Source organism: Babylonia areolata, chromosome 13, assembly GCF_041734735.1.
Source record: "Babylonia areolata isolate BAREFJ2019XMU chromosome 13, ASM4173473v1, whole genome shotgun sequence".
Lineage (NCBI taxonomy): Eukaryota > Metazoa > Mollusca > Gastropoda > Neogastropoda > Buccinidae > Babylonia > Babylonia areolata.
Window position 1 is genome coordinate 1,151,714 of NC_134888.1, and position 16,947 is coordinate 1,168,660.

A 16,947-nucleotide genomic window follows, 5' to 3' on the forward strand; every position below is an offset into this window, starting at 1 on the left:
GAACCTCCTCCCCTCCCCGCCCCCCACCCTCCATAACCCCCCCCCCAACACCCCCACACAGATGTATCAACTGCCGTGCGGGAGGGAGAGAGTGGTGGCGGTGCAGTGTCGCAAGGCCGGGACCAACGTGACCTTCAGCAGTCAGTTCCGTCACGAGGATAACGTGCTCCGCGTGCCCTGCAACCTGACGGGGCTCCTGTGCAAGGACCACGACCAGATCTTGTCCGGCACGGCGCCCTGTGCCGACTATGAGCTGAGGCTGATGTGCTGGATTGACGGTGGGTGGTGATGATAGTGGTGATGGTGGTGATGGTGATGATGATGGTGGTGGTGGTGGTGATGGGTTGATTGTCAGTGTGTGTTTGTGGTGATGATTATGACGATGATGATCAGGGTGATGTGCTGGATTGACGGTGGGTGGTGATGATGGTGGTGATGGTGATGATGGTGATGATGATGGTGATGTGTTGGATTGACGGTGGGTGGTGATGATGGTGGTGATGGTGATGATGGTGATGGTGATGTGTTGGATTGACGGTCAGTGTGTGGTGGTGGTGGTGATGATGATGATGATGATGATGATGATGATGATGATGGTGATGATGATGATGATGATGATGATGATGATGATGGTGATGATGATGATAATGATGATGATGATGATGGTGATGTGCTGGATTGACGGTCAGTGTATGATGATGGTGATAATTATGATGATGATGAGGATGATGATGATGGTGATGACGACGATCGTGACGATGATGATGGTGATGACGACGATCATGATGATGGTGACGGTGATGGTGATGAAGATGATGATGTGTTTCATTGACGGTCAATATGGTTATGCTGATGATGACGACAATCATGATGATGATGTTGCTATTCCTTTACCAACGTCCCTGAGCGTTGGAAGGTGTCATTTAACATTTAATTCTTCTTCTTCTCTCCACCCCCCCCTCCTCCCTTCATTCTCCTCCTCCTCCTCCTCCGTCTTCTTCTTTTTTCTTCTTTTTCTTCTTCTTCTGCTCCTCCTCGTTCTCCTTCTCCTCCTTCCCCTCCTCCTCCTACTCCTTCTTCTTCTTCTTCTGCTCCCCCTCCTCCTTCTTCTTCTCCTCCTCCTCCCCCTCTTCCTTCTTCTCCTTCACCTTCTCCTCCTCCTTCTTTTTCTTCTTCTTCTCCTCCACCTTCTCCTCCTCCTTCTTTTTCTTCTTCTTCTCCACCTCCTCCTTCTTCTTCTCCTCCTCCTCCTTCTTCTTCTCCTTCCTCTTCTTCTCTTCCTCCTCCTCTTTCTTCTTCTTCTGCTCCCCCGCCTCCTCCTCCTCCTCCTTCATCTCCTCCTCCTTCTTTTTCTTCTTCTCCTCCTCCTTCTTCTTCCTCCTCCTCCTTCTTCCTCTCCTTGTCCTTTTCCCGCTGGCTAGACCCCCGCTCAAGTGGCGGTGTGTCGATTATCTTTATCGCAATCTGCACGGCCAGACCTTGACCACTTGTATTGTGTGTGTGTGTGTGTGTGTGTGTGTGTGTGTGTGTGTGTGTGTGTGAGAGAGAGAGAGAGAGAGAGAGAGAGAGAGAGAGCGAGCGTGTGTGCGCGCGCGCGTGTGTGATTTTGTGTGTGTGTGTGTATGTGTGAGAGAGAGAGAGAGATAGAGAGAGAGAGAGTGTGTATGTGTGTGTGCGTGTGTGTGCGTGCGTGCGTGCGTGTGTGTGTGTGTGTGTGTGTGTGTGTGTGTGTGTGAGTGTGTGTGTGTGCACTGCTGAGACAGAGACAGAGAGACAGAGACGGAGAGAGAGACATAGAACTCCGAACTCAGTTGATTTAATGCACTAAGCCATATGCCCATGTCATAGGGACGAGGACAAAAAACAACAGCAACAACAACAAAAATGCAGTAAAACCAAACGCCCAAATCAAGTAAACATTGAATACATATCAGTACACATACAATCAATAGTTCCAGACATACACATACACAGCAGTGCGGTTGATAATTGTTCGGTTAAGGAGGTATTTAAGTTTCAGCACGTTTTAACTTTTAATAATTCGATAAGTTAACTGTTAGACACTTAGAGAGAGACAGAGAGAGAGACAGGGAGAGACAGAGAGAGAGACAGAGAGAGAGAGAGAGAGAGAGAGAGAGAGAGACAGGGAGAGACAGAGAGAGAGAGAGAGACAGAGAGACAGAGAGAGAGAGAGAGAGAGAGAGAGAGAGAGAGAGAGAGAGAGAGCATTACAACCTCTCTTTTGAAGCAGTGACCCCCAGTTTTTCTCACAACCCCCCCCCCCCCCCGTCCCCCCACCTCCCCTACCTTCCACAGCACGCTGACCCAACACCCACCCCTTCTAACTCCTCCTGCCTACCACACTGTGCGAGGCCCAACAACAACAACAACAATTCACCCCCACCACTACCCACCTCCATCCCGACCTAATCCCCCCCCCCCCACACCAACACCCCAATCCTCCCTTCATGTCCTCGGCCTCACCCATTCTTCCACTTCACTGAGTCCGAGGTTCCGTTCTCACTGGAGCGAGAAGAATGCGGTGACCCTGTTTCCCACCATCTGTGTAGATGAGGAGTTGATTAAAAAAAATAAAAATAAAAGAAGAAGAAGAAGAAAAAGCAGCATTTGGTGAAGTTGCCTTTCTTCACTCGCAACCCTTGAGGCGGCCTAGCAGAAAAAAAAGAAGGGAAAAGAAAAAGTAAACCCGGACCCTTTCAACGTTGCTTGTTGAGGTTTGTTTCGTTTCGTTTCGTTTCCATATTTTCCTTTCTTTTTCTCAGTCTCTTTGCCGTCGTTGTCAGCTTGTTTGTCTGCTTGACACTTTGAACAAGAGATCTTTCCACAACACCTCCACACCAAAGGAGAGTGAGAACAAAGCTGCTTAAAAAAAAAAAAAAAAAAAAAAAAAAAAAGCACACGAGCAACCCTCCCTCCCCGCAAAAAAAGGAAAGAAAGAAAAAAAAGAAAGAGAGAGAGAGAGAGAGAGAGAGAGAGAGAGAGAGAGAGAGAGAGAGAAATCCACATCCCCCCCTCCACCATCCCTTCATCTTACCCCCCCCACACCCCTCCTCTACCTCGCACTTTCTCTCCTCCTCTGCCGCTCCCAATCGTAGAGGGAAAACAACAACAACAAACAAACAAAAAAACCCAACAAAAACTCTAAGTGCCTGTACTGTGCGGGCCGTGATTACAAGGATCATGACTGCATAGTTATCTCCCCCTCTCTCACTGGGCGCCATGGCTGCTGGAAGTGCTGATAAGAAGAAGTGAGGAAGTGTGCGGCGTGTGGTGGTTGACTTGAACTGTCGTATCAGTGATGTACTGAATGGGTCCACTTGTCCTGTTCGCTGATAATATTGTTTGTTTGCGTCACGCGAGTCTGGCACTGGCAGTGGTCACGCGCTCACGTGATTGGAGCCCCCCCCCCCATCACCCCTTACCCCCACCTCACCCCTCCCATCTTCTTCTCGCCACCCCCCCCCCCCCTCTCCCACCACTCAGGCTGAGTTGAGTTAATGACCTCCCCTTTATCTTTTTGTCTCCCTTTGTCCCCTTGTGTGTGAGAACGTGTCTCTGGTTTCCGTCGGGGTTTTTTGGGGAGTGGGGAAGGGGGGTGGGGGTGGGGGTTGGGGGGGGGGAGCTGTTTCGTTTCGATTTCGGTTTCGTGTTTGAGGGAGGAAGGAGGTGTGTGGGGAGAGAGTTTTGGAGAGAGAGAGAGAGAGAGAGAGAGAGACAGACAGACAAAACAAGACAAGACAGACAGACAGACAGACAGACAGAGGCAGAGGGAGATATTTAGACACAGACAATCGGCGCACTGTATCGTATCACATGATATCGTGCTGGATCGTATCGCATCATCATCATATTGTATCGTATCGTATCGTATTTTGAAATCGCATTGTACTCTATCATATGGTTCTCTGCCTCAGCCTAAATCCCTCCATCCTACTCACGCGCCTGTGATGTTGTTACAGACCGGGACGACGACGACACGGACGAGGAGGAGGACGATATGGGCTTGGCCAAGGGAGGCTTCACGGCCATAGTGGCAGGCGGGGCCGTGGTCATCCCCCTGGCCTGTGTCCTAGTCTTTCAGCTGCGGAAATACAGGCGGGAAGAGCAGCGACGCCAACAAAACCAGCAAGGAGCCCTGGCCAACGGGGGTCAGGCTGGAAGTTGCAGCACGGCGGACCCTCCCCCAGCCTACGAAGAACTGTTCGGGAATTCCCAGTCCGTGTTGGGGAATTCCCAGTCAGCGTTCGGGAATTCCCAGCCCATGTTCGGGAATCCCCGACCCGTGTCGGTCATCTCCAGCGGGGTGCTGCAGCGAGGCGAGGGGAGCGTGGTGGGGGAGACGGAGACGGGAGCGGAGAGGAGCGGCGGGGCGGAGAGACTGCTGACGTCGCTGGCCGTGAGGCTGGAAGGGAGGGTTAACTCACTCCATGCCAAGAGTTTTTGCCCTTGCCAATCCCTGAAAACCCAGGGTTTGTATAGGATGGGGGAAAATTTGTAAAAAAAAACAAATAAACACCCAGACAATTGATATTTAGTATATGTATGCAAGGAATGTTGTTCCATATGTGTGCAAAAAATCAAAGTATTTACTCACCATCTTGATGTTGATCCCGGTGTCCATATTTTGTGTATTTTTTAGCATTTTTGCACCCATCAGAAAGGTACACCAACGTGTTCCACATCACATTCTAACACTATTTGAGGAACTGAAGACCTAGTGCATGCAATGAAGTATGAACAGGTGGTGAAGAAAGTTGAAATTCACACATACAAAAAAAAATTGTCTCTACATAATGAAAATCAAAGAACAAAGAAAAAAACTCAACCAGCTGGGTGTTGACTGTCCAGTCAGCTGAGAAACCTGGTATGCCAGTGAAGGGATGTGCAAGAGGGAAAAAGGAAAAATTGTCAGTCCAATCACTGGTGAAAACACTTGCAAAATCGTCCGTTTCCTCAGTGGTTTCGTCGTCTGTGTCTGTCTCTCTGCTGGCACATATTCCTCACTTTCCTCTCCATTGTAAACACTCTCTTCAGCGGCCGAATCTATTTCTAGTTCATTGGGATCTGGTTCAAATTCACTGTCCGAAGAATCAACATGATCTCCTTTGACATCAGAGCCTTCAGTTTGGATCATTTCCAAAGCATCTTCGACGCTGAGTAACATTTCACCTCTCCGACCGTGTCGAACACTTCGCCGTGACGCCATCTTGTCAAACAACTTACAAAGCTGACAGGGGGCACGCTTTGTTATCAACTGCGGTTGAGCTTATCGCGACACACACGCAGCGTGTGTGAATGAAAAGCTGACCAGAGGTGACGTAAGATATCACATCTGCTTTTGATTTTCGCATCCGACGCGTCACTCCGACTGCACGACTTTTTAAAATCCAAGTCCGCATATGCGGACATTGGCATCCAACGCTTTCTCCGACGATGTCCGCATATGCGGACAATGGCAGCGAGTGAGTTAACCACGGGGCCACCATGGTGGACATGTCCCGTGAGGCGCCGAGCTCACGTTCTGCTGTGTCCACTACGTCAGTGCCAGTCCGTGCAGGTTTAGGAGCGTCTGCGGCGTCTGGTTCTGTGTCATCTTACAACCCACCGCCTTCCACTGCTGTGGGGAGCCGCGGCTCTTCAACTTCTTCTTCTCCTCCTTCTTCTTCCCCTTCTTCTCCTCCTCCTCCTCCTCCTTCTCCTCCAGCGGCCCATCCACATCCCAGCACCAGCACCACGTCCAGCAGGACTTACAGCACCTCTGTGTCGTCCATGTCCGACGACGCCAGCGAGCGGCGGGCGTCCTATGCCTCCTACTCCTCGTCCTCCTCCACCGACGCTCTCATGCCCCCCGCGGTCTTCTCAGAGAGTAGTGACGCCATCACCCACCACCACCACTCCCCCTCGCGGCGCGGGCCCCCACCGGCCTACGATTGGCCAGGGCCTGGACACGTGACTGTGGTGATGCCTAGTGATGGGGAGAGTAGTGGTGGTGGTGTAGGACGGTCGTCAGGGACTCAAACGGCATCCACGTCTTTCCACCCTCCTCCTCAGCCGCGTCCAGGTAGGGTGATGACCACTGCCCAGTCTCCCCCTCCCCCTCCCCCTCCAGCCTGTTCGTCGTCCGGGCGGAGGTTTCTGGGTATGCACCTGTCCATCTTTGACCTCATGTCCGCCATCTACCCGTCGGACTCAGCCCCCGCCCCCTCCCCCACCCACACCCCACCCCCTCCTTCCTACGACGATGCTCTCAAGATTCTGGAGGAAGCGTCCAAGCACTCTCAGGTCCAAATCACGTGATGGCGTCTTTGTTTGTTTGTTTGTTTTGTTTAGTTATTTATGGCTGGTGTAGTAGCTCAGCTCGGTGTCTTCTCACGGAAAGTTTTGCTGCGATTCCAACACTGAACATTATTGGGGTTTTTTGTTTGTTCCCCCCCCCCACCCCCCTAAACTGGCGGCAAACAGTGAAGAGGGACCTCAGGCTTGTTGACAGAAGGATGGGGTGACACCAGCAAACAGTGGAGAGAGAGACCTCAGACATGTCGACAGACGATGGGGTGACACCAGCACACAGTGAAGAGAGACCTCAGACTTGTCGACAGACGATGGGGTGACAGCAGCAAACAGTGTGGAGAGAGAGACCTCTGACATGTTGACAGACGATGGGGTGACACCAGCACACAGTGAAGAGAGACCTCAGGCTTGTCGACAGACGATGGGGTGACAGCAGCAAACAGTGTGGAGAGAGAGACCTCACGACATGTCGACAGACGATGGGGTGACACCAGCAAACAGTGGAGAGAGACAGACCTCAGACATGTTGACAGACGATGGGGTGACACCAGCAAACACTGAAGAGAGACCTCAGACGTGTCGACAGACGATGGGGTGACACCAGCAAACAGTGGAGACAGACCTCAGACTTGTCGACAGACGATGGGGTGACACCAGCAAACAGTGGAGACAGACCTAAGACTTGTCGACAGACGATGGGGTGACACCAGCAAACAGTGGAGACAGACCTAAGACTTGTCGACAGACGATGGGGTGACACCAGCAAACACTGAAGAGAGAGACCTCAGACATGTCGACAGACGATGGGGTGACACCAGCAAACAGTGGAGAGAGACCTCAGACATGTCGACAGACGATGGGGTGACACCAGCAAACAGTGGAGAGAGAGAGACTTCAGACATGTCGACAGACGATGGGGTGACACCAGCAAACAGTGGAGAGAGAGAGACCTCAGACATGTCGACAGACGATGGGGTGACACCAGCAAACAGTGGAGAGAGAGAGACTTCAGACATGTCGACAGACGATGGGGTGACACCAGCAAACAGTGGAGAGAGAGAGACCTCAGACATGTCGACAGACGATGGGGTGACACCAGCAAACAGTGGAGAGAGAGAGACCTCAGACATGTCGACAGACGATGGGGTGACACCAGCAAACAGTGGAGAGAGACCTCAGACATGTCGACAGATGATGGGGTGACACCAGCAAACAGTGGAGAGAGACCTCAGACATGTCGACAGACGATGGGGTGACACCAGCAAACAGTGGAGAGAGAGAGACCTCAGACATGTCGACAGACGATGGGGTGACACCAGCAAACAGTGGAGAGAGACCTCAGACATGTCGACAGACGATGGGGTGACACCAGCAAACAGTGGAGAGAGAGAGACCTCAGACATGTCGACAGACGATGGGGTGACACCAGCAAACAGTGGAGAGAGAGAGACCTCAGACATGTCGACAGACGATGGGGTGACACCAGCAAACAGTGGAGAGAGAGAGACCTCAGACATGTCGACAGACGATGGGGTGACACCAGCAAACTGACTGAGGACCGTGGACAATGAAACAGCACAATAGTCGACTGCCTCCTACGTCCAACGACACGGAAGCTTCTAAGTCAAAAAGTGGACTCATGAGGTGTGCATTCTGGTTCCTTCGCAAAGAAAAAGTCTTCTGCTGGAATGATAAAAAAACCAAATAATCAAAAAAAAAACAATCGTGGCCTTTATATATATATATATATTTTATTTTTTTAAAATTTTTTATTTAAAGCATGTAAGATGTTACAAGCCGACCGTTCAGTGTATGTATGTGTGCCACTCAAGGAACTGACGCCACGTCTCACAAGAGTTAATTAATGCAATCGATACGCAAAATTATAGTCAGTCATAATTATACATCGTGATGTGATTCTGTGTGGTGACTCGTCATTCAAAGATTGACTCTTGTTGTCTGTTTCTTATTCTGGTCTTTTATTTTGAGAGTTGATGCTAGTACGAACAAATTGTCAGAAATTTTGTTGTTTTTTCCTTTTTGTCGTTTTTGAAATTGAGAGAGAAATTGGTCTGGATGCAGTTGTTTTAAGGGTGTGCAAACTCTCTGTGTGAGTGAGTGAGTGAGTGAGTGTGTGAGTGAGTGTGTGTGTGTGTGTGTGTGTGATCAATGAACTGGTATGCTTCATTACTTGTATACTGTCAGTTTATTGTCAATTCAGTGAGATTCGTTGTCAGTGTTGCTGTTGTTGTGAAAAAGCAGCATTTGTCAGTGTGTGTGTGTGTGTGTGTGTGTGTGTGTACATGTGAGGTGGTTTACCGCTGGCCCAGGTATAGGCAAGGTGTGTGTGTGTGTGTGTGTGTGTGTACATGTGAGGTGGTTTACCGCTGGCCCAGGTATAGGCAAGGTGTGTGTGTGTGTGTGTGTGTGTGTGTGTGTGTACATGTGAGGTGGTTTACCGCTGGCCCAGGTATAGGCAAGGGGTGTGTGTGTGTGTGTGTGTGTGTATACATGTGAGGTGGTTTAATGTTGGCCCAGGTATAGGCAAGGTGTGTGTGTGTGTGTGTGTGTGTGTACATGTGAAGTGGTTTAATGTTGGCCCAGGTATAGGCTAGGTGTGTGTGTGTGTGTGTGTGTGTGTGTGTGTGTGTGTACATGTGAGGTGGTTTAATGTTGGCCCAGGTGTAGGCAAGGTATGTGTGTGTGTGTGTGTGTGTGTACATGTGAGGTGGTTTAATGTTGGCCCAGGTGTAGGGTAGGGAGACCCAGCCTCCAGCAGACACACACGACGATCCAACATCTTCCAAAGTCCATCGAGCCGACCAAAGAGCAAAACATGTATACATACTTCTTCTTCTTCTGCGTTCGTGGGCTGCAACTCCCACGTTCACTCGTATGTACTCGAGTAGGCTTTTACGTGTATGACCGTTTTTACCCCGCCATGTAGGCAGCCATACTCCGTTTTCGGGGGGGTGCATGCTGGGTATATTCTTGTTACCATAACCCACCGAACGCTGACATTGATTACAGGATCTTTAACGTGCGTATTTGATCTTCTGCTTGCGTATACACACGAAGGGGGTTCAGGCACTAGCAGGTCTGCACATATGTTGACCTGGGAGATCGGAAAAATCTCCACCCTTTACCCACCAGGCGCCGTCACCGTGATTCGAACCCGGGACCCTCAGATTGACAGTCCAACGCTTTAACCACTCGGCTATTGCGCCAGTCAGGTGTACATACGTGTCAGCCGATTATGGGTACAGCCTACCTTTGTGTAAATGTTGGTTCGTTCAGGCTTTTGACGCTGTGTAATTATTCTCCATCAGAGTGAACGTTGGCTGTGTAATTATTCTCTGTCAGTGTAGTCGATAGTATGCCCTCTTTTCTGTATGGGTGTTTGTGTGTGGGTACGTGCTCGCGCGTGTGTTTGTTTGTCAGTGTGTGTGTGTGTGTGTGTGTGTGTGTGCACGCGCGCACTCACAAGCGTGAGATTTGTTTTTACATTACATACTCAGTCTTTTTTTTCTTCTACAAAAAACCACACACGCCTTTTTGCACGATTGTACCCACATTTGCCTGTTCAGGTCATTAAAAAATTTTTTTTTTTTTTTAAAGACAAACATCTGAAAGGATGGTATAGATAAACAAATTATATGTACAGAATGCAATACAGTGCATGGTGTTTTTTTTTCAAAAGCACGTGAGATTGATATATTAAATGTGATTAAAGAAAAAAGAAGGGAGAGAGAGAGAGAAAGGGGGGGAGAGAGAAAGGGGGGGGGGGGGGGTAAGATTGAGAGAGAGAGAGAGAGAGAGAGAGAGAGAGAGAGAGTTTTGTTGGGAGAACTCTGGAAGAAAACATTACGTTTGCCAATGGATCCATGCTTCTTTGCCTGACATTCCATCATTGCGCGTCTGCCACTTCGAAAACAAAACACTCATTTCTCTCGGTTTGTTGACCGTTATTGACTTACGTTTTTCGTCATTCCTTCTCTCTATTTCCTTTAGGTATAGAAACAATGTGCCCTCTTCTCACTTCAAGCAATATGACGACGGATGGATGATGCGCAAATTTCTAGTTCTGCGCGGTCTTTCTGCTGATGAAAAGTATTATTACCTCCACAGCGTCAATATATTTATATACTGCGATGTGTATTTGCTTGCATGAGGATCCTGTTTGTTGTTATCAAAACATCCACTATTAAAGTCATAATTATTGGAATTTAGGCTACCTGTTGGTTTGTGAATCGCTTTGTCGGTGTGTGCGTGCGTGCGTGTGTGTGTGTGTGTGTTCTTCATTTCTTAGGGTTTAATGTCAATCCATGCAGTGCGATTTTAGATGTGTGTGTATGTGTGTGTGTGTGTGTGTGTGTGTGTGTGTGTGCGCGCGCGCGTCTTCACGCATGCTCGCGCATGCACGTGTGAGCAAACGAAAGAGGCAGAAACACACAAAGGGAGAGAGATACCTCTATCATTTTGAGGCGGGACTGTTGACATTAACATTATTTTTTTTACTTCCTGAATGAAAAAAAAAAAAAAGTATCTCAATCTTGTAATCTGTAAATCTTTGTTCAAGAAAAAAGGACAAAAAAACAAACAAAAAACAAAACAAACAAAAACAAAACCACGAGTCCAAAGCCAGCTCATCCACCACAGAAACACTCTCCCCACCAACCTACTCACACGCACACACAAGACATCAGTCACACACACACACACACACACAACAATCACACACACACAGCCACCAACACCTTTTCACTGTAACCGCCTGGAAAACAGGCAGACTTTACTCCTCAGTCTGGACACATGAAAAATGCAAACAAACAAACGAAAAAAAAAAAAAAGAAAAAAAAAAGTACATGACAACCCATACACAACTGAAATAAATTACTGCATGACTGCCAACAAGTGTTGCACAACAGGGTAGTAGTACGTACACGCAGACGCTGGGGGGTTGGGGTGGTGGTAGTGGTGGTTGACAGGTATGAGGGTGAGGTACTGCTTTGACGATAGTGTAGGAGGGGTGGGGTTGTAGGAGGAGGGGCGGGGGGGGGGGGGGGGGGGGGGGGGGAGAACGTGTGATAATAGTTTCCAAAATGAGTGCCCACTGGAGAAATCGTCAAGACTTCTTGTCTCTGTCTCTCTCTAAGGGTCCTCCAGCTTTCTGTGAGAGAAGGAGTGTGCGGGGTGGGGGGTTGGTGTGTGTGTGTGTAGGGGTGGGGGTGGGGGTAGGGGTGGGGTTTTGAGGGCGTTCCATTCTGGGAAAGTGGGTTTGTAGGAAGGACCCGTTTCTGAATAACCAGCATATCTAAAAGACATATATATATATTTTTTAAACAAATTCTTTGTTTTCCTATGAGTCATTCATCGAAATACCGTGTCTGTGTGTGTGAGAGAGAGTGTGTGTGTGTGTGTGTGTGTGTGAGAGAGAGAGAGAGAGAGAGAGAGAGAGAGAGAGAGAGAGAGAGAGAGAGAGTGTGTGTGTGTGTGTGTTCCTTTCCTGTGAATTATATATTCCTCAATCCTTCTAGTCATTCACATGATATATATTCCCCAGTCGCTTTCCTTACTCTAAACACATTCCCAAATCCTTTCTTTTCTATCGTTTAAATGACCTATTTCCAAATCATTTCATTCGTTTAAATTCAAGTAGACAGCTACTGATTAGAAAACAAAACAAAACAAAAAACAACAACATACACATCTGTTACCTGTTCAGAGAGCACTCATTTTGGGGGAAAAAACAACAAAAAAACACAGTTAATTAACACACAATGATACAATCGCTGCTGCTAGGTGCAAAAACAAAAAAACAAACAAACAAACCAAAAAAAAGAACATAGTGAGGGTGGACGTGGGGTAGAAGAAGAAGAAGACGAAGAAAACAACATGATCACATTTTTAGCACTTATTAAAAAGAAGAAAAGAAAAAGAAAGAAAAAACAGAGAAAAAAACCCCAAACACCAGCAACACAGTAGAGGAGTGAGAGGAGCCTTTACCAGCATCCAACATGAAGCAGGGGGTGGAGGGGTGGAGGGGTGGGGGTTGGGAGGTGGGGGAGGGGGGGTGTGTGGCTCTGTGTGAACAAAGAACAAAGCGACAATGTATACTTCCACTGACATGATGTGTGCTAAATGTAAACATGTGGTACAAATGAAGTCTAAACACACACTAAAAAAACCCAAAAAACAAAAAAACTCCAAGACATCGACATTTCAATTGGAGAAATATGAAGAAAAAAAAAAAGAATTCCCCCTCCCCCCACCCCCAAAAAACCCAACCTCTCCATGTTAATCCACAATCACCCCACCAAAAACTTTTTCACATATATGTAAAACACACACTTTCACGCACTCACAAAACCGAGAGCAGCTGGTTTTTGTTTCGCACATTATAGCAATCAAAACTGGCATCATCAAGTTTATGATCAACATAAACTGGGAGTTGGAAAAAAAAAAAAAAAGAGAAAAAAAAGAAAAAGAAACTATGAACATCAAGTTTCTAGAACACAACTAAAGCGCAAAGAATGTCACACACAGCTTAAGTGTCTACCGTCAATGCAAAAAACATGAACACAAAAAACACGCATGTGTGCACGCACACACACACACACCTTCACATGCACTCACCCCCCCCCCCCCGGTACACACACGCACACAAGCATAATAATAATGCATATTCACTGGCCAGCACAAACACTCCCCCCCCCCCCCCCCCATTCACGAATTACTGCATGAATTATCCATCATGTGCAGAGGGAGGGAGGAAGGGAGGGGGGGAGGGGGGGGGGGATTGAGAGAGTAAGCAGCTGTGAATCACCATGTCTGTAATCGACAACAACACGGAGGAAGAAGTACGTGATAAAAAGAACAAACTAAAAAAAACAACCAACCAACCAACCAACCAATAAACACACACAAAACTGGAACACCTTTTCATCACAACTGGTATGCAACATGTACCCAAAGCACACACACACACAACCCCTTCGTCTAGTATCACTTACAGTGGAAAAGATGTTAAACTAAAGAATGAACACAATCCCTGGACCCTCGGGGTTCAATGCTCTGAAACTTGAACAACTTTTCCTCACTGAAAAAAAAAAAAAAAAAAAAAAAAAAAAAAAAAAAAAAAAAGAAGCAAACTATCATCAACAGCCACTATGATGGCCATCTTAAATCTATTTTACAACCATTCCTCAGCTACCTTTTTTTTTTTTTTTCACAATTCGTGGGTCATCTTACATCTATTTCCTACAATCATTCCTCGGGGCTGTCTTAGGCCCGACAGTTGTACAATCATACAATCATGCTGAAGACAGACTACAGGCAATCTTTTTCAGTCACAAGCCTCACACCAGTGTTCACAACAGTGAAATCCGGTAGAAGTGAAGGGAGGAGGGGAGGGGGGGGGGGGGTGTTAGGGCGTGGACCTTTTGTTCGGAATTAGTTCAACAATGCTAATCTGACACAAATGGATTAAACTGGTTGCCAGGTCATCAGTGCTGCTCCTGAACTTGAGACTGCAGGAAAGAAGAAGAAGCAGAAGAAGAAGAAGAAGAAGACGAAGAAGAAGCAGAAGAAGAAGTAGAAGAATAAGAAGAAAGAGAAGAAGAAAAAGCAGGAGGAGGAGGAGGAGGAGGAGGAGAAGAAGAAGAAGTAGAAGAAGAAGCAGAAGAAGAAGTAGAAGAAGAAGAAGGAGGAGAAGAAGAAGGAGAAGGAGAAGAAGAAGAAGAAGAAGAAGAAGCAGAAGAAGAAGAAGAAGAAGAAGAAGAAGAAGAAGAAGGAGAAGAAGAAGAAGAAGAAGCAGAAGAAGAAGAAAAGGAAGGAGGAGGAGGAGGAGGAGAAGACGGAGGAGGAAGAGGCGACGAAGAAGAAGTAGAAGAAGAAGAAGAAGAAGAAGAAGAAGAAGAAGAAGAAAAAGCAGGAGGAGGAGGAGGAGAAGGAGAAGAAGAAGAAGAAGAAGAAGAAGCAAAAGTAGAAAAGATCCCAACCTCATGGTTCCACGGAACATTTTCTGAGAACATGCATTATCAACCAAACATGTCACTTCCTTTCGCTTTGGCTAAAACATAGTGGATCCTGCTGAAAAGTGCTTGTGTGTGTGTGTGTGTGTGTGTGTGTGTGTGTGTGTGTGTGTGTGTGTGTGTACGCGCGCGCACACACACACACACACATGCACGCACTGAATGTATATGCGTGTGTATGAGAGAGAATGTGGGGCAGATGTGTGCGTGTGACTTCAGTTTAAAAAACATCAACAAAAAAACAAACTCTTGTCACTAGACACCTACCCAAGAAAGCTATATAACTATCATGGACACAAGTTGGTAGATAGGACAGAAGTGAAACACACGTGTCAATGCAAAATACACAAAATACACATACACATCGTGACCAAACCCCTGCCCCCTCTGCTCCCCCCAAAAAAACGAAGGGGAAAGAAAGAAAGAAAAGAAAAAGAGGATGGAGGAAGAGGGTGTGTGTGTGGGGGTGGGGGGAGGGGGGGGACGGGAATCACACAGTGCAACAGTTGGGAAGGAGGGAGTGGGTGGGTGGGGCTAGGGGATGGGGGGGGGGGTATGGGTTTGAGAGGAAAACATCCATGACCATCATACAAAAAGATAAAACTCAGTCTTTGCCTCGCCCCCCCCCCTCCCTCCCCCACACACCTGTCCCTCTCCCTGTAATACATGTTAAGTTCCTCCCATTGGCCTTCTTCCTTCCTTCCTTCCACTTCTTTTCTGTCGACAGCAAAAAGCACCTCGACGGTACTACACAAAAACACACACACACACAAACTCTACTACGCTCTATAACATGGTTATGACTTGCATTTATAAATAATAATAATAATAATATATATATATGTACCATACAGGATTATATACTTCAATGTTTTATGCATGAGATTATAAACAGTCCATCTCTCTCTCTCTGTCTCCCCATTCCTCTCACAAACATCAAGATACAAACACGAAAGCACTGACCATCAAAAAATGGTTCCACCCTCTCACTCACTCACAACACTGACGCATGAGAACAAGTGACTAACACAGAAACAGGCATTGCGCTCAAACCAACACGGAGGGGTTACTCAAAAATCGAGTGTGCGTGCGTCCACACACACGCGCGCGCACGCGCAAAGTCATGACACATCATCAAAGTATAAAATAAACCTTGTGGGGGGGAAAAAAAAGAAAGAAAAAAGATAGGAATGAAATATAAGTGCTGCAATTCAAATCCATGACCAAAACACGATCTGCCAATGTTAACCAAAGAAACACTTCCTGCTCAGGGCAGAACATTCATATACCTAAGATACATTACAACTTTAAGAAACAACAAAAACACAATTTCTGTTGTTCATAGTCAAATACCTTTCCATGATCTGTAAGATGACAAACAAAATGCGTGGCACAAAATCTATATTATGGGGGAAAAAAAGACAAGAAAAGAAAAGAAAAAAAAGACAAGTTATTCTGACACAGAACATAATTACATAGAATAAAAATATTGTGGTTAAAAAAAACAACCCCAAAACAAAAAAACAACAACAAAAAAACAACCACAACACCCTGCTCAACTTGTGACCACACCCCAACCCAGCAACCAATCGTCCCTCTTGTGGTCAGAACATCAATCCATATGGCTCCAAACCCTGATTTCAGGCAATAATAATCCCCCCCGCTCAACACACGTCAACCAGCTCACAACTCATCATGTCCAAGATACACAACACACGTCAACCAGCTCACAACTCATCATGTCCAAGATACACAACACACGTCAACCAGCTCACAACTCATCATGTCCAAGAGACACAACACACGTCAACCAGCTCACAACTCATCATGTCCAAGATTCACAACACACAACAACCAGCTCACAACTCATCATGTCCAAGATACACAACACACGTCAACCAGCTCACAACTCATCATGTCCAAGATACACAACACAACTTATTACTGACATCGCCAGACACACTGAACCACTACTGTTCTTACATGCTTGCATCACAGAACAAAATTAACACAAATGCGCTATTCGTTGATAGGTAGGCTTACTGTGGGAAGGGGATTATTTTTTTATTTTTTATTTTTTAATGATCACTCAGTCACTGGATTCTATTATGTTGGTGAACAACCCCTTAGCTAAAATGTTTTCATCCACCTTTTTTACCTCCTGTTTTTTTCTTTAATTAAAGAGAACTGCTCGTTTCTTCGGTGCGCTTGCAGCAACATCTGGTGGATGATGCTCCAATGTTTAATCAACTTTTGCGACATGATGTTACACTGGAATAGTGCAATAATGCAAATGACGTGAGAACCAAGGTAAGAACTTGTGGGGGGGGGGACCACAAAAGTGTATTATATATATATATATATATATATGTCTATGTACAAGTTTTTTCTTCTGTGGCACACGACTATGATGATGATGCGTTGTCCAACGGATTTCAAGAGCGGGTTTTTTTAATATTATTTTTTACCATGAGTGTTATTATTATTATTATTATTTTTTTAGGAAGCCATGCTTTCTTTTTCTGCATGGGCGGTAGGAAGGTGCTTTGGACCTTCATGGGGTGAGAGGTAGAGACAGACAGAGAGAGAGAGAGAGAGAGAG

General features: G+C 46.8%; 1 protein-coding gene and 1 long non-coding RNA gene across 2 annotated transcripts in view; both read left to right on the forward strand.

The window, feature by feature from the left end:
- Positions 1-6,318, forward strand: part of LOC143289300 (uncharacterized) — a 29,488-nt gene extending 23,170 nt beyond the window's left edge. Inside the window, exons 3-5 of the mRNA XM_076598300.1 lie at positions 62-278; positions 3,981-4,494; positions 5,766-6,318. Coding sequence (XP_076454415.1) covers positions 62-278; positions 3,981-4,494; positions 5,766-6,318 — 1,284 coding nt within the window. The remainder of the gene's footprint in view (positions 1-61; positions 279-3,980; positions 4,495-5,765) is intronic.
- A 779-nt stretch (positions 6,319-7,097) lies between these two features.
- LOC143288964 (uncharacterized) lies at positions 7,098-10,552 on the forward strand. The gene is made up of 2 exons (XR_013056158.1): positions 7,098-8,974; positions 9,041-10,552. It is a non-coding gene; the product is annotated as an uncharacterized LOC143288964 (long non-coding RNA).
- Positions 10,553-16,947: the final 6,395 nt, after the last annotated feature.